General features: G+C 35.9%; 1 protein-coding gene across 8 annotated transcripts in view; it reads left to right on the plus strand.

The window, feature by feature from the left end:
- The first annotated feature begins 2,777 nt into the window (after positions 1-2,777).
- MIA2 (MIA SH3 domain ER export factor 2) overlaps positions 2,778-18,432 on the plus strand; it is a 119,302-nt gene continuing 103,647 nt past the window's right edge. For all 8 annotated transcript variants that reach the window (XM_043988254.1, XM_043988258.1, XM_043988256.1 and 5 more), the window contains exons 1-5: positions 2,778-3,051; positions 6,333-6,466; positions 8,873-8,959; positions 15,361-16,606; positions 17,659-17,745. In XM_043988254.1, the coding sequence (XP_043844189.1) occupies positions 2,937-3,051; positions 6,333-6,466; positions 8,873-8,959; positions 15,361-16,606; positions 17,659-17,745 (1,669 nt within the window). In that variant the 5' untranslated portion in view covers positions 2,778-2,936. The remainder of the gene's footprint in view (positions 3,052-6,332; positions 6,467-8,872; positions 8,960-15,360; positions 16,607-17,658; positions 17,746-18,432) is intronic.

Raw genomic sequence — 18,432 nt, forward strand, 5'->3', positions numbered from 1 at the left:
CAGATTTGAACTCAGGTACTCCTGAATCCAGGGCCGGTACTTTATCCACTGTGCCATCTAGCTACCCCCTTCAGTTCATTTTTAATATTAGGACAAAATAAGACACTCACAGGTTGTTGAACAATTAAGCAAAGGAGGTTTCCTTTGTTCTAACAACAAGGATATGCAACAAAGATGCACAAAAAGGACTCAAAGGCACTTTACAATAATGCCCAGGTTCTGGTTTTATTAGCCTTTGCATACTTGCATCCTAGGGGTACATTCTAGGGGTATTTAGCCATACCAGTCAAATTGATTTTCACTGGTCAACAATTTGTAAAGTGCTTTCCAAACCTTAAAGCATTATGTAAATACCAGTCATCACCATCATCATCGTCGTCATAATCATTATTATTGTTATTATTATCTAAAATCCCAAGTGGAAAAAAATTTTCCAGACTAGTTCCCACTTAGAACCAGCTGGTTTCACTGTGAGATAAGGTTTAGCCTTTCTCTTCCCACTGGGCATCCCTGGTTAGTACACATGGCTATTCCATCCCTATTATGTAAGAAGCTGGAGTTTTCCCCCAGAGACACACTAGTTCTAATCCATAGACAAGGCCTGAAATGACTTGGATAGTCTTTCTCTGCCACTTAGGAGCTTAAAATTGTAAATAACCAAAATCATAAGATTCTCTTTCAATCAACCAAGCCAAGATTAAATCCTATCTATCTGGACAGGGTTTAAATACCTTGACTTTTTTTTTCCTGTATATGCCAAACTAGACACTGGCTTCCTCCATTTCACTATCCTTTCCCTTTCTCACCGTGCCCCCCCCCCCGCCATCATGTGTCACAAAACAGTTATGATTGATTAATAATAGTTTTATGTAAAGGGCAAGATGTATTTAGGCACAAATTAAAACAGGAGTTATATTGACACTTTTTTGGGGGGGTGGGGCAATGAGGGTTAAATGACTTGCCCAGGGTCATACAGCTAATAAATGTCAAGTGTCTGAGGCCGGATTTGAACTCAGGTCCTCCTGAATCCAGGACTGGTGCTTTATCCACTGAACCATCTAGCTTCCCCCTATATTCACACTTAAAGAACAATCAATGAATAAACATTAAGCACCTACTATGTGCCAAGCACTATATTAAGCACTTCACAAATCTTCTCATTTGATTCTCAAAACAACCTTGGGAAGTAGGTGTTATTATTATGCTCATTTTACAGTTGAGGAAAACAAATTAAGTGACTTGTTCAGGGTCACATAGCTAACTCAGGTCTGTTCTGACTCCAGGCCAAGCACTCTATCCACAGCACAATTTAGCTTCCTGGTATATAATAATAATAGCTAGTATTTACATAGAGTTTTAAGGTTTGCAAAGTGCTTTACATATATCATTCATTTGATCTTCCCAACACCTAGAGGTAGGTGATATTTTTTATCCCCTTTTTACAGATGGAGAAACTGAGACCGAGAGAGGTTTAGTGACTTGCCCAGGATCTTTCAGCTAGTATCTGAGACTGAATTTGAACTCAGGTCTTCCTAACTCCAAATCCAGCAATCCAAATCCAGTCTGCCATTTAGTTACCAAGAGTTGTTTCCCCAGGAGCTGCTACTAATGTCAAACCTAATTTCCCTCTGATTCCCATGCCTCTTTCTGTTGAAGATCTGTCAGAAAGCCCCTGGAGTGACAGTACTGCTAGCCCCCACCCAGAACCTGTAATGGTCTTTCCCAAGTTTGAAAAATAATTTTTTTTCTTTCTAAGACCACAATTCCCAGAGTTTACAATCAAATTGTTTACTTTTTCATTCTGGGGAGAAAAACAGCTTCCCTGTTTAAGACACAGCCCCTTTTTTATTTACTGCAGATCCTGAAAAGATTCTGACTCAACCTACAGATTTCTTCCTCAGAAAGGGACGGATGGGCATGTGGGTGGTGTTTGGAGTTATTTCTCTTTGTCAGGTATTTTGGTGGCATTGGGGGTTGTACATGTAACAAGATAACTTCAGCATTCAAACTTTTTAGTCCCAAACAAAACTTATCTAGCTTTTGTAACGTTACATTTGTCATTTTTGTGGTGGTTGTCATTTTGTTTCGTTTTAGACACTAGAGGGGACTGTGGCTTTATGAGCTACTTCTCTCAGACACTAATGGAGATATCCCACAAGGTGTGAATTATGCTAGAACCTGAGCCAAATTGAAATCTTGCAAGAAAAAAGGTCCCTAAAGATAAAAATAAATTTAAAAAAGAAAAAAATGAGGGCCTTTTAAAGCATTTCCAGATATTGAAACATGATACTATTTACTTCCACAGATAATATGTTTCTCAAACTTTTTTCTTGCCATGTTTTAGCCATTGTAATATAAAACTGAAATCTAATTGAGTTGATCTTTTTTGTTTAGATTAAATAGGAAAAATATACCTTCCAATATACTTTAAAATTACTTCTTATAATTATATTTTTAACAGCTTTCCCCATAAGTCAGAAAAATGAATACTTTTCTTTAGATAAGTTACTACTGACAACTAAAAGCAACATTACACACATGTAAGTAATCAATTAATACACATTGACTGAATTTTCTAAAGACCAACAGCAAGAGGTTTCGTTGCTATGCATTCAAAGAAATCCATGCAGAAAGCAATGTAGCTTTAAATGAGACAGATTTATATGGGCTACCTTTATAAAAATATTAGTCAAAGTAAACAAATCTGTTAATAATTAAATACTGGTGTGTTATCTAAATAGCTGTCAATGCAGATTGAGAAAGAGAGCATTTATCCATTAAGCTAAACTGGCCAACAGACAGCAAATATATCCACCAAAGGTTTTTAAAACCTTTTTGTTAGAGTAAGTGAAAAATGCACCTCTTGTTTTGGAGGCAGTCTTCTCAGTGAGAAGAATACATTGAATGTGTTCCGGATTACTATTTTCTGTTTTGTCATGGGACAGTTTGGAGTACACAGAATTTTCTTTCTAGTCATTTCCTTGATAAAAAACTCAGAGAGTACAGAACTACTGGCAGAGTTTAAAAAGTGCGGAGACGTGGAATGTGAAAGTAAGTTGGATTTTTTTTCCCTTAAGTTTTAGCTCTGAAATGACATTGAAAATAGCAACATAAGTATGTAGCAGAAACATTAAAATGAAAATATTTGGTATAAATATTAAGATACTATTGGGGGAAAGATGAAATTATAAAGGTTAACTTTATAGATTGTGAAAAATATGATTGTGGCGCTACTTCTTAGAAATGGTCAAAGGGTTCAGTATAAGTTCAGATGATATAAAGGTCTTCTCAGTCATCACAATCAAATTTGTTAGCATTTTAAAGTGTACTTGATTATTTATCATTTTATTTTCCCACTTATTCACCACTTCTTTTACTGATGTAAATGAAGATATTAAACTGTTTTGTATTTGTACTGTTTCTGACTTACATAACAAAAGCTTTATTTTGATTTTCAACCGTGTTCTGCCTCTCCTTATTTCTCCGACAATTAAAAAAATTTATTTGAGCCACCATGACTTATACTGGTTGGTATGTATATATGTACTTTTATATATATTCATGAAAAATTAATAATAAACCCCTAAAGGTCAGTGATATAAAATTTTAGCAGCCCCGATCCTCAGGGGTTCATTATTAATTTTTCATGAATTCCTTATGCAAACTTTTAACTGATATCAAAGGCTTCTCTCATAGAAATATTTTGTTTATATATATGTACAACGCAAGTTAGATTTTCTTTTTAAATTTACTTCAAAAATATTTCAGTTATTACATCTACCTGTAAGTTGACATCATAGTGCTCTACAATTTGCAAGGTTCTGTATTGACATTTATCATTACATCCTCAAAACAACTCTTCAAGGTCCAATAAGTTATTGTTCTTCTCATTTTACAGACCAGGGATCTAATGTTCTGAGTGCTTAAATAACTGCCTGTGATCAACACAATCTGAGGTGTGCTCTTGAACCCAGGTCTCCTAACAATATGTGCTATAATTCTAGTCTAATATATTAAAATGGTTTCAAATAAGTAATTACAGTCTATCTGATATATAGCCTTTATTTCTAAACTTTTTAAAAAATATTTTTCTTAATCCCTTTCCTGAAGAATAAACCAATGTGAGGAACAAGATTTATCAGTCAACTGCTCATTTATAATTATTTTCCTGTGTCAAATGTCTGTTTTTCTCACATTTTCATATTTATGGGGTCAGAGTTTAGACCAGTGATGTCAAATTCAAATAGAAATAGGACCACCAAACCATATGTAAGGATCCTTTGACTGCATATTGACTTAGAAAACCACATGTTAACAATATCTACATTCTACTGAATTTTTATTTATTTTGCTCAATATTTCTCAATTCCATTTTAATCTGGTTTGGGCTGCACTTGGGAGTAGCCTATGGGCCTTGTGTTTGAAACCTCTGGTTTAGATCAATACAGAAGACTTTCCAATTTGTGTAATTTTATGTGATATTTAAATTTTATTAGTGGTCTTATTAAATCATTTTTTCACTGAGTAATATCACTACTGTAAGTATGAAATTATTTTGAAGGTACCTACAATATATACAGACACCATACATGATGTTTGTGTTGAAGGGATTATCTTAGGCATTTGGTCAATTACTCATTCAATAAATATTTTTTGAATATCTCTTGTGGGCTGAGGGGAATAGGAGAGAAATGTAAAGAATATTTCTTGTCCTCATATATAGATTAGGGAGCAAGACCTAACACATATAAAATCATGAATACTACAATCTAAGCAATGCATCATTAAGACCTTAGAAATGGTCTTGTAATAGAATCTTGTGATGCTTTGTAATAGATCAATTGAGCAAGGACTTAGCTGTACCCCAAAGGATTTTTAGTAGAGTTTGTTGGAAAAACACTAAAATTCATCGAGTCAAACCCCATCATTTTAAGAGTAAGGAAATTTCCTACAAAAGGAGAAATTTGCTCTACTTCATACAGCTGGGATTTTCTAAACAGGTTTTTCTGACTCTAAATCTTTCCATAATATCATGATGGATGTTTATATTTTGAGCTGGAAGGGACCATACCAATCAGTTCAATCCTCTCATTTTAAACATGTGGAAATTGAGATGCATATAGGTTAAGTTACTTGTCCAAGGCCACACTTATAATAAATAGAGCTGGGATTTTCACTCCAGCTCTTTGATTCCAAATCCAGAGCTCTTTCCATTATATAAATCCTACTTTCTTTTTGTTAGTTTGTGTTTTTTTTTCTGAATTTACCAAACATCAAAAAAAGAAAACTTGCACATAGAAAGTAAAACACAAAAGACGAATTATAACTGAAACCACACATTTTTATACAGAATGTTTTTTTTAAATCATGTTACAAATTCAGCATGTTACTTTCAAAGCTGTTTTGTCTGTTTCCCTCTGAACTTTCTTATATTTCTGTCTAAGCATTTTTTAAGATGCTTCTTTTTTCTTTTCTTTTTTTTTTGGGGGGGGTGTAAGACAATCAGGGTTAAGTGACTTGCCCAGGGTCACACAGCTAGTAAGTGTCAAGTGTCTGAGGTCTGATTTGAACTCGGGTCTTCCTAAATCCAGGGCCAGTGCTCTATTCATTGCACCACCTAGCTGCCCCCTAAGATGCTTCTTTTAAAAATTTCTTCTCTCTTTCTTCTTTTTTTTGGCAACATTATTTCTAGCTCCCTCCTCTTCCCAAACCCCTTTCCCCACAAATAAAAACTGGAGAAACATAATCTTTGTAAAAAACTAAGCATTGTCAAGCAAAACAAATCATGACAATTGCCATGTCCATATCCTTAACCTATACCTTAGGTCCACTGACCAACCTTTTATCAGGAGATGAATAACATGCTTTATTATCTGTCTTCTGAGGTGTGGGCACAAGCAAACAAAGTTATACTAACCAGCAATGAACATGGTATGTTCAGAGGACAGTAAAAAGACTATTGGATAGTAGTAAGAGAAAAATTTGGATATGCAGTAGGGAACCATTAAAGTTTTTTTAATAGGGGAATGATTTGATGAAACTAGTGTTTTGAAAAAATTAATCTGGGGGCAGCTAGGTAGCACAGTGGATAGAGCACCTACTCTGGAATCAAGATGACCTCAATTCAAATCTGGCTTCAGACACTAGCTGTATGACCCTGGGCAAATCACTTTACCCCAATTGATTCCAAAAAAGAAAAATGGAAGGAAAAAAAAGAGAAAATTAATCTTCCAAGTGATATGAAGGATGGTTTATGGGGAGAAGAGACTAGAGGTAGAACATTTTAAAATATTAGTGTTTAAAATATGTATTCTCTTTAAATGTCTATATAGCTTTAATAAGCAGAGCAGTAGCCATAAGAGATTACAAAGGACCTGACTGCCAATACTTAAACTTCAAAACGGGAGAAGAGATATCTGTTTACGCCAAACTATCAGGAGAAAGAGAAGACTTGTGGGCAGGAAGTGTAAGTATCTTGTTCAACACTGAATTCAGAACCAACTTTTGAATATCTAGGATGAGATATGATTAAGAGGAATAAAATACTTAACAAAGCCTCCAAAGACATTTGAAAATCTGAACAAAATTGGACATTTGTGGGAGAGAACAGAACTATACATTGGATTTCACTTTCTGTGAAAAGAGAATGGATGTGTTACTATAGAAGACTTCTAGTGAAAGAATAATTTCCTAGGAAAGAGGGAAGGATATTTTTCATAGGGAAAACAACTTCTACTCAGCCCAAAGTCCAGGTAGATTGAGCTTCTCAGAGCCTCACTGCTTTGGACTGCTTTCCTGAGTCATTAACATGAATAAACTAATGATTAATGACTTCAGGGGAAAGCAGATATGGGTAACTTTGTATAACTGTCCCTCAGTCAAAAAATATTATGACTAATAATGTTACTACCAAGCCGTATAAGTATGACAGAATAGCCAAATATGTGTCCTTTCCTCAATGAATATGTACAGTGTTAGCAACCAAGGCCACTCTTTTAACAATGAAACTGCCTCTTCATCTCAAGGACCGTACACCATTTTGCTCAGCTTGAACATCTGACTAACACATTAGAAAGTTTTGACTGCTGTTCCGGTTTTGATTCCATCTCCTTGCTTCAGGATTCACACTGTATCTTAAAAAAAAAAAAAGTCGGTTGATGGTTTTTGAAAAGATCACCAAAGTTTCCTAATGAGCCTAAGTAAAATGATCTACTGGTATCTTAATTTAGGTACAGTACCACAAGTTGTCACTTCACTGGAATTAAAGTAACTATAGTGGATAAAGCACCGGCCCTGGATTCAGGAGGACCTGAGTTCAAATCCGACCTCAGGCACTTGACACTTACTAGCTGTGTGACCTTCATTGCTCCACCAAAAAAAAAAAAGTTACTATAGTAGTTGCCACACCAGAAAGAGGTGCCATTGCTGATGTCAGAGGACCAAACAAAATATAGTAGGTTCTTTTAATCTTGGGGCAGGAAATAGACTGTGGAAACTGATAAAGAAACTGAGAGGGATTCCCTGTCTCACAGAATGTCTCATTCCAACTAGCCTGAAAGGAGTCAGATCCTACGAACCTGTGAAAAGCTTAATGCAAACTGGTCCTCTTCTCTTATGTTTGGAGTGGATCAAGGATATAGACTAGTTCACCCAAATATGGCTCTCCTGTCTCTTTTCCTTTGCTCAGAATTTAAAGTTTATTCAGAACCTCGTATTCACCTGGACGCTATATCTAAGCCAGGTGAATGCTGTGGCAACTCTGGATTTATCAATTTGCCTTTGTTGTGCACAGAGTACATTGTGGTTGGAATGAGGGATAGCAAGGAAAGGAATAAAATTTAATACAAATTGCCTCTCTCTCCTGACTTCTCTATTTAAAGCAAAGAGTTTTAGTATTTGGTTATTTTCTCTTTCACAGTATGGAAGTGACAAGCCTATCTATTCTCCTTCTTGTTCTCTCCTTTAGAAACATTAAGAAAACATTTTAAAAATTAATCTTAGTCTGAAGCCTTTGGACCAATCTGAAAGAGAAACTTTCTCAGTCTTTAACAAACAATTCTCTATTATCTGCTCCCCTCTCTCTGATTAGCCCAGGAATGACTGTTCCCTCGAAGCAATTAGGACTGTGACTAGACTAGGGCAAGAGGCCCTTAACTGATTCACCTAAAAATAGTAGATTCTTTCTCTGACCGGATTAGGGTAATGATCAGAGTAAAAGATCTCTTGAGTTCACCTTTGATCCCCTAGAAAGGAGCACTTTTGAAGGGAGTGGTCAAAGAGAGATTAAATGTATTAGGAAAATGATTCTCCAAATGTAGGTTGAAAATTAAATTACTATTGTTCTGTTGAAAAAAAAACCCAACTGTTGACCAAACTATTACCTAACCGAACTGCATCTTTGCTCAATTTCAATTGTGAAATATACTTTGTTTAACAATCCTATAAATTGGGACCTCAAAATTATCTGTGTTAGACAAATGTCTGAGGGTTTGGACTTTTTTTTAAGTAGGACAGGGATTAGATTTAGATTGATCATAAAATTAATAGCAATTGTTTCATACAGGCTTCTGCTTCAAATGCAGAATACAGAATTTTTTTCTTTGACAACTCGAACACTGTTTTTTTGAGAGTTGGTGTGTAAACTTGTCAATAGATTATAAACTATGAAGTGCTTTTATATATGGTTTGCCTCTTTCTCAGGGATATTGAAGCTAATCCATTTGGGAAACAATTTTGAGGTAATAATATTAAAATTCTGTGGGTAAAAAACAATTCTTTAAAAACCATCGGCATGAGAGAAAATGAGAGTTAATAGTCTTCGCTGCTTTGAGGGACTTTTTAAAGAATAATATTATTTTTCTTCCTTTTATAGAAAGGAAGAGATTTTGGATATTTTCCCAAAGATGCAATCCAAGTTGAGGAGGTATTCATTTCTGAAGAAGTTAAAGTAGCAACTAAAGTGAGTACATTCTCCCTAATTAATCTTTTTTTTTGGGGGGGGAGGGCAATGAGGGTTAAGTGACTTGTCCAGGGTCACACAGCTAGTAAGTGTCATGTGTCTGAGGGTGGACTTGAATTCAGGTCCTCCTGAATCCAGGGCCAGTGCTTTATTTACTGTACCACCTGGCCGTCCCTTCCCTAATTAATCTTAAAATTATTCTTAGATCAAAGCATTCTTATGGCATGTTTTTCAATTCTCATTAGTTATGTACTTTTCAAGCTGGTCAACTAGGATTTTTTAATAACCCATGGCTTTAAATTTGCCACTTTGGACTGTAATTAGATTTTGCTCTATGTTGAAGGTTTTCCAATAATGGCTCAAAAATAACTCAGGACCCCATCCCCACCTCCACCTCCAGCCCTGACAAACATATACTTCCCTCCAAAGGGCTTATCTGAATTGGACTTATTTATGGCTCTGGTAGTCAGTTCCCCATTAAGCATCAAGCCAACAACTTCTACTTAAATAGATTAGGATTTATAAAAGAAAAGTAAAGGAGAGAAAAGGGACTTGAATCTGATTCCTATTAGTAAAGGAATTTGCTTTTGGTAAAAATGCTGGTGGGGCAGCTAGGTGGCGCAGTGGATAAGGCACCAGACCTGGATTCAGGAGGACCTGAGTTCAAATCCGACCTCAGACACTTGACACTAGCTGTGTGACCCTGGGCAAGTCACTTAACCCTCATTGCCCCATTTAAAAATTGCTGTGACATCCCAAGAGCATGAATAGGATTGAGGACCTAGCTAAAGAAAAAATGTTGTGTCTTGCTTATCACCTGCTTCCCTCCGGGATCTTGCTTTGACATTCTCAACATTTATTTCAGCTCTCAGCTACCATATTCTCTTAGCAGAACTCCTCAGTACTTACTTGTTTCTGCCATTGGTAGCACTTGGCTCTTGTGACTGTATAATCCCAAGCCCCTTTAACTCTTCTCTTGTGAGTGCCCGTATTTGCCATCTCATTTTCGCATTATGGGAAATGACTACCCAGGCTACTTTTTGGTACCTTTTTTTGCTATATCTGATATATTATAAAGTAACTGGCATAGCAGATAGAATGTTGGACCTAGAGTTAGGAAGACCTGAGTTCAAACCCAAGGCAAGCCACAATAACTTCTATCTCAGTTTCTTCATATGTAAAATGGGAATAACAATAATAATAGCACCTACTTCCCAAAATTGTTGTGCGAATCTAATGAGTTATGTGTAAAGCATTTTGCAAACCACAAAGAGCTATATGTGTTAACAACTATTATTATTACTACTCAGAATATGCCATTCTTTGATCATGACAAATAATAGAAACTTTAATGTAATTCTTATTTATGTGAGCTAATCTACATACATACTCCTACCACTAAAGTATTATAACCAAGAAACCATTTCTTATGCAAGGAACTCTTAGTGGGCTGCAGTTTTCTGAGCAAAATATCCAGTCACCTAAATAAAAGCTAGATGATCATTTGAGAGTTTTATCTGTGTTGATTATAAGCAAGAGTTTAGAGTCCTAAGAGATCTACCTTGGAACTTGCATTAATAGGTATCTGTCTATTTGGCTAGATGGCCTTTGGCTTTTTAAACTATGAGCACAGAACCATCACATATCAGAACTAAATTAGGAATTTTGCTTCTTTATGATTAAGTGGTTAGATTTTGCTTACTATGTCTCTTTCCTTTTACCATGTCTAATGAGAAATTTATCTATGATCTATACATTCTATAGCCCTAATCCTTTAATATCTCATAGGGATAGAACCACATTTTCCTGAGATGTCTTTCTTTACCTTTAAGCTTTAAGGTGTTTGTCTTTACATTGTTAAATTGTATAAATTCTTTTCTTGGTTCTACTCATTTCATTCTTCATCATTTTATAAAAGTCAGGCAGCTAGGTGGCGCAGTGGATAAAGCACTGGCCCTGGATTTAGGAGGACCTGAGTTCAAATCCGACCTCAAGTGACTTGCCCAGGGTCACACAGCTAGTAAGTGTCAAGTGTCTAACCCCCATAGCCCCGCCAAAAAAAAAATGATTAGTTTATAAAAGTCCTCAAAATTGTTCATTTTTATAATATTGATATAATAATATAAATTCTTCTTCTGGCATTGGTTCACTGTGCATTATCAGTTCATATAAATCTTTCAACCTCACATCTATCCAATTGACAAAAATAACAAAAACGGAAAATAGAGGAGTGTAGGAAAACAGAGACATTGATATGCTATTGGTGGATCTGCGAGTGAGTAAAACCATTCTGGAAAGTAATTTGGAATCATACAAAAAAAAAATACTGGAACAGTGCATATCTTTAAACTCAGTTATATGTGTGTGTGTGTGTGTGTGTGTGTATGTGTGTGTGTGTGTGTGTGTGTATATATATGTATATATATATATATATATACACATATAGTCCCATATAAAAAAATGATCAAAGAAATAGGAAAAGGTCCTATAGGTTCAAAAGTATATATAGCTTTGTGTGTGTGTATGTGTATGTGGTGGCAAAGAAGTAGAAACTAAATTGCCCATCAGTTGAAGAATGGTTGACTAAATTGTGGTTTGTGAATATGATGGAATACTGGTAATTTTGTAAACGACTTCCATGTAAGACTTAGATGTCTAAGGATATCCTACATGTAGGCAGTTGGGATAGGAGGCAGTAGTTAGAGCTTAAGACGAGGAGTAAGGAACCCCTGAATTCTACTCCAACCTCATATATTTCCAAGCTGTGTGACCCTGGAAGCAAGTTATTTAACCTTTGTCTGCCTCAGTTTCCTCTTTTGGAAAAAAAGGATCATAATAGTCGCTACCTCTCAGGGTTGTTGTGAGGACAAAACAAGATGATAATTGTGAAATATTTTTTATACTTTAAGCACTGTACCAGGTATTACATGTATAACTACAGAAGGGAGTATAATTTAATACATGTAGTAAGACCACCAACAAACATACATGAAAATATCTCTGACATGCATGCTTCTTTATGTAAGTAACTTTATAGATCATTAATATTGGATGAATTAATTTTCTCTCAGGCAAGGTTGAATTTGGGAACTCAAGTGGAGGATTTTCTTTACTTTCTACTTTGTAGAATGTATTGTTAATACTCTCTTAGCCCATTCTATGAATGGGGGTAGTGGGGGGAGGTGGTGCGTGATAAATAGAAAGGAGCGATTGTACAATAATAAGTTTGATTTTCTCAAGTGGGTTCTGCCCTCCAATTCAACAGTTCAACAAAATTTATTGAGTGACTACTGTATACCCTTAATAAGTATATTTAGTACTGGGAAGATCTGTTTAAATAAGACAAGATCCCTGCCCTCATAGAATTTACAATCTAGTAGAGGAATCTGATTCATACACAAATAGATAAAATACAACAATAAATGATAAATGAATGGTATAATTTGGCTAGAATATGTGTGGGGAGTGATATGAAATAAGGAAAGAAAGGCAATATGTTGCCAGATCATGGAGGACTTTGTATATCAGGCAATAGGTTTAATTTTACTAAATTGAAGTTTACTCAAATGAAATATTTTTCAAAAGCATTTAGAACAGTGTTTGGCACATAGTAGGCTCTATATAAATACTTCTTCCTTTTTCCTCTCCCTCACTAAATAGTCCATAGAAAGCCAGTGAAAGGTTTTAAGCAGAGGAGTGACATGACCAAATAAACATGTATGGGAGGAAGGAAACCTTGTTACTGGTAGGGAGATAGGTCAAAGATAATCATGATGTTCCACCTGATTCAGGCTTGCTCCCATGGTGAAATCTGTGTGGACCACATTTGGCATTATGGGAGTAGAAATTAGTTGAAAATAATTTTTTAACTCTACGTCATAGAATAGAAAGTGGCAGTGAGGAAGAAGCAAAATAATTTTGAAACACATACTTAATTTCTCTTACTCATCTGAGTTTGGATCTCAAAAAACTCATATAGACCTTAACAACTTTCCCTCCCACACCCACCCAGAACCTTGGAAGAAGTAGAACAGCAGCTAAAGACAGAGTGCAAAGAATGGTCCAACACAGGAGCACATCCAAACAGCAGCTAACACAAGCAGTTTCATGGTGGTCACAATGGAGGAGGAGAAAGGTTCCATATGGGCAATAGTTTTAGGATTGTGAATTGTATTGGCTACATGTTTTGCCTTTGCATTTCTTCCTTGTCCCCTAATTTATTCATGAAGCGACTTTTAAAATTTGTTATGTATCTATTGGAAGTTTATCTTATTGTAAGATATTTGTCAATACCTATTTTCGGGCATATTGCTTTTCTAGTTTTCCCCGCAATTTTTGTCAAATAGTCAGTTCTTACCTCAGTAGTTGTGCTCTTTGGTTTGATTCACAATGGGCTAATAGCTAGATTTATTTTTGCATTCTGTGTACTTAATCTTTCCCAATGATCAACCTCTCTCTATTTTTTAACCACTTTCAATGCCCAATACACAGAAGAAATACTGATTTGAGATAAGAGATTTCCAGGATAAAACTGCAGAAGAAGAGAATAATTCTGTAATAATCCCCTCTCTCCATCCTTCATTCCCCCCCTCCAAAAAATAACATGGAATAGAAACAAAGACTAGGTTGGATGCCTATTAAAAGACATAAAGGGGGGCAGCTAGGTGGCGCAGTGGATAGAGCACTGGCCCTGGATTCAGGAGGACCTGAGTTCAAATCCAGCCTCAGACACTTAACACTAGTTGTGTGACCCTGGGCAAGTCACTTAACCCCAATTGCCTCACTAAAAAAAAAAAAAAAAAAAAAAAAGACATAAAGGAAGAGATAAGGGTTAACAAAGGACCAGAGAGAAACAAGCTATGGGCTTTTGTACTCTCTGGACTTTTTTTTTTTCTTTTGCAGGGCAATGGGGATTAAGCGACTTGCCCAGGGTCACACAGCTAGTAAGTGTCAAGTGTCTGAGGCCGGATTTGAACTCAGGTACTCCTGAATCCAGGCCCGGTGCTTTATCCACTGCGTCACCTAGCTGCCCCCTCTCTGGACTTTTTTAATGGACAGTAATTTCTAAGACTGCTGTAAGACACTTAAGAATTCTAGGCTTCTCCAACCTGGAATGTCTTGCATGGGATGATGATGAGTGAGATGAGCAGAACCAGAAGAACATTGTACACAGTATCATCAACATTGTGTGTTGATCTACTGTGATGGACTAGATTCTTCTCACCAATGTAATGGTACAGAAGAGTTCCAGGGGACTCATGATGGAAGAGGATCTCCAAATCCAGGAAAAAAAAAAAAAAGAACTGTGGAGTATAGATGCTGATTGAAACATACTATTTCTTTTGTTTTTGGTGCTGTTGTTTTTCTATTTAGAGGTTTTTCCTCATTGCTCTGATTTTTCTCTTATAACATGACTAATGCAGAAATATGTTTAATGTTATTATATATATATAACCTATATCAGATTACCTGCTGCCTAAGGGAGGGGGGGAGGGAGGGAGGGAGAAAAATATGAAATTGGAAAGCTTGTATAAACAAATGTTGAGAACTATCTTTACATGTAACTGGAAAAAAATAAAATACTTTTATCAGAAAAAAAATGAATGTTGAAAACTATCTATACCTATAATTGAAAAAATTAAATAAAATACTATTTAAAAAAAAAGAATTCTAGGCTTCTCCAGTTATCAATGTAATTGTAGAACTATGGCTAAATATTGGACCAAACTCCCAATGAGATTGGATATATTTTTCTGCTTATTGTATCCATCTAAAATGGCCAATTTTTCTCATGCTAAATAACATTTTAAAATATCTTATTTTAAAAATATAAATATTTGAAAAGAATTGTTTGGTAAATGTGTCTGTAGTTCTTTCTAGAATGCTCTGTTTAGTTAAAAGGCACACTATTTAGAAAATGTGTATTTGTTTAGAGAATAACAAGGGTAAGAAAAAAAAAAGATCTATAAGTATCTAATTTTTTTTTGTGGGGCAATTGGGGGTAAGTGATTTGTCCAGGGTCACACAGCTAGTAAGTGTCAAGTATCTGAGGCTGGATTTGAACTCAGGTCCTCCTGACTCCAGGGCCTGTGCTCTATTCACTGCGCCACCTGCCCCTTAAGTATTTATTTTAAAAATAGAATTATTTAACCTGGAAATGCAAAGTCTGGGGAATAACTTCATGGATTATTTTCAAATCTGTAAGAGTCTACTACATAGATTACATACATAATGACCAGAACATGAAACAGTCTCAATTTTATGTATCTTATATTAGCTACAGAAAATAGTTTGCCAACAGTAAGCAAATGATACCTATGACATGTATTACTGTGGAAGGAGATCCTTTATACATTCGAAGATCAATATAAACTATAATATACACTATATTATTCTTTTAGGAATCTGACTTCATTTGTCTTCATGAAATGAACTATGTATTTGAAAATGAAGAGGACACATTACACAGTGATAATGAAGGAACTGACTACTCAGATGTAGAAGAAGAAAACCAAGAATCTGTTATAGATGAAAGTGAATTCCAGAGAACATTTGGAATTTACTTAACTCCTGAATATACTGAGTTAGATGACCTGTCCCCAACAACAGAGGGTGTAGAAAATATCAGAAGTACAGATGAATCAAAAGTCTGGGGGAAAGTAGAAACTGAGAGTTTAACAGAGAGTGCTGCCAATCAAGAATCTCCAAGTCATGTTGCCCAAGTGGATCCTCCACCATCTTCTTGGATTACCAGATGGTTTGGTGGGGGAAATGAAGAAGTTGAAGAAGAGACTTTTGAATCAGTTGCTGAACCACAACAGGAAAGTTCATTTCTCAGTAGAAAAATAGCTGTAAGTGATGAGAATGACTTAAAGGAGTTAAACATTGACCAGCCTCTAGAAACGCATGAGTCAGAACCTACAGCAGAATTTGATCCTTGTCCACTAGGGCAGCCTGCACCAGAATCTGAGCTTGAAGAAGTACCTGATCCTCAGCCAACTGCCTGGCTTGATGATGACTTTAAAGGATATTTTGGTTTTGACCAAGAGGATCCAGAATTTAAGTTATCATCCAAAGAAAATACTTCACTATTACAAGACATTCCCATCACTGTTCCATCTGATCAAGAACCCATAGTTCCACATAGAGAAAAACTACCAGAAATAGAGCACCCCCAGACAAATGATTACCCAGCTCTTCAGCCAAGTTGGTTTGATTTGGGTTTCAGTAATATGCTGCACTTTGCATATGCTGAAGAAGAGCAAATGAAAACAGATAAGCAGCAAAGAGAAGGCAGCAGTGGAGGAAATGACAATGAAAATCTTTTATCAAGTGATTTTGACCCTGATAATAATGAGGAAAGAGAAATAGAGGAAACTGGGGAAACTGAAGATCAACCAGAAAAGAAAGGGATTTTGCAGGAGCCAGGAAGTTCTGATACTTCACTTTATTTGGAAAGGTTGTTGGATAATGCTGATAACTCTTGGAACTCCCACAATATTCCCAAGGAAATCAATTCACAATTTTCCAAAAAATCTTGGGGTCAAGATAAACCACGTGCAACTGATAAAACAGAAGAATTCTCAGATGAAAGTAAAATAACAGAAAATGTGGAGGTTGGGTTGAAAACCAGAAACAGTCAGTCAGGTTGGTATGAAAATATCTAGAGTCTGTTTTCTAAAATATTAGAGAAAAAAAAATCCAGGCATCTGTAGTTTCCCAAGAAACCTAAATATCTCCCTTTTATATTTTTTTTGGGGGGAGGGCAGGGCAATGAGAATTAAGTGACTTGCCCAGGGTCACACAGTAGTAAGTGTCAAGTGTCTGAGGCCGAATTTGAACTCAGGTCCTCCTGAATCCAGGGCCCGTGCTTTATCCACTATGCCACCTAGTTGCCCCGCCCTTTTATAATTTAACTCATTCTAGGGCGTATGATTGCTTGTAAAACACTTTACAAATATTGTCATTTTATTTTCTGGGAGATGGATACTATTATTATCCTCATTTTGCAATTGAGGAAACCGAGGCAGATCAAAGTTAAGTAACTTTCCCAGGGTCATGCACTTAGTGTCTGGGGTTGGAAGTGAACCTGGGTTTTCCTGCTATCAGGCCTGGAACCCTCTCTTACCACTTAGTTTAGAGATTAACAATATAAAAAAATTTACAGACAAAAGTGACATTTAAAATATCAGAATTTCCTTTCTTCATTAATAATTTTATGAATGTTTCAAATGAATGAATAAAAAGTATTTGTTAGATGCCCACTATGTGCCAAGCACTAAGAGATATAAATACAAAAGCCAAGATAGCTTCTACACTCAAGGAGCTTGCATTCTAATAGGAGAAAACAATATATTTTGGGAGAGGAATATTTTACTTTGGAAATTTACAGGAATGATGAATACATCCATAGAGGAATAGATTGCCACACTTTTCCTAGTATCCATGGCTGCATTAATTTGATTATGCTTTTAGAATGGAAAGTGGTAGGAGTAGGCGGGGCTGAGGGATGTCTTCTATGATTCATTTTTTCCCCCTGATGGTCTCCAACCTGAATATATGAATCAAGAGAACAAAGAAATTGTTAGAAGCAAAAGCTCTATAACCTGGCTAATAAACTTGATCTAGAGAGGACTAATATAGATTTACTCCAATCCCTAATGAATAACGGAAAAATATCTTTTCTTTTTCATTTCCAGACTCTAAAATGAAATACAAGGAGGAATCCCAGTGGCAACAAGTAGAAAAATCTACATCTTCCACTCCTGAAAGAAGCAGTACTATAGGTAATAAAAAAGATGGCTCTTCTCACACTAAAACCAGTGATGTTTACGTTCACTAAGATTGTCAGGACTAATTTTCAGAATCATAAATAGAAAAAGTAGAGGCAGCTCTGGGTCTAGAGTTAGGAAGACCTTAGTTCAAAGCCTTCCTCTTCCTAGCTGTATAACTCTAGAAACTCATTTAATCTCTGTCTGCCCCAGTTTCCTCCTACCCTTGTAAGATGAAGATAATAATAGCATTTACCTCCCATGGTTGTTGTGACAATCAAGTGAAATTATATTTGTAAAGCACTATGCAAATGCTAGCTACTGTTATTATTATTATTATTAGTTGATCCTGAACAACTAAGCAAATTTCTAGAGGTTCCTATTCTAATGAAAAAAAAAAGTAGTTATGAAAGAAAAGAGAAGAGGCTCTCTTGAGTGAAAAGTCTACAGTTGGAGTATTGGAATGCCACTTCTTGTATAAAGGGTCTTCAGGGGCAGCTAGGTAGTGCAGTGGATAAAACACTGGCCCTGGATTCAGGAGGACCCAAGTTCAAATCCAGCCTCAGATACTTGACAATTACTAGCTGTGTGACCCTGGGTAAGTCACTTAACCCCAATTGCCCCGGAAAAAAAAAGATAAATGGTCTTCAAAACCACTTGTAGCTTCAAGCTTCAGGTACATTCACATATTGAATAATGAGC

The sequence above is a fragment of the Dromiciops gliroides genome, chromosome 2 (genome assembly GCF_019393635.1).
Source record: "Dromiciops gliroides isolate mDroGli1 chromosome 2, mDroGli1.pri, whole genome shotgun sequence".
NCBI lineage: Eukaryota > Metazoa > Chordata > Mammalia > Microbiotheria > Microbiotheriidae > Dromiciops > Dromiciops gliroides.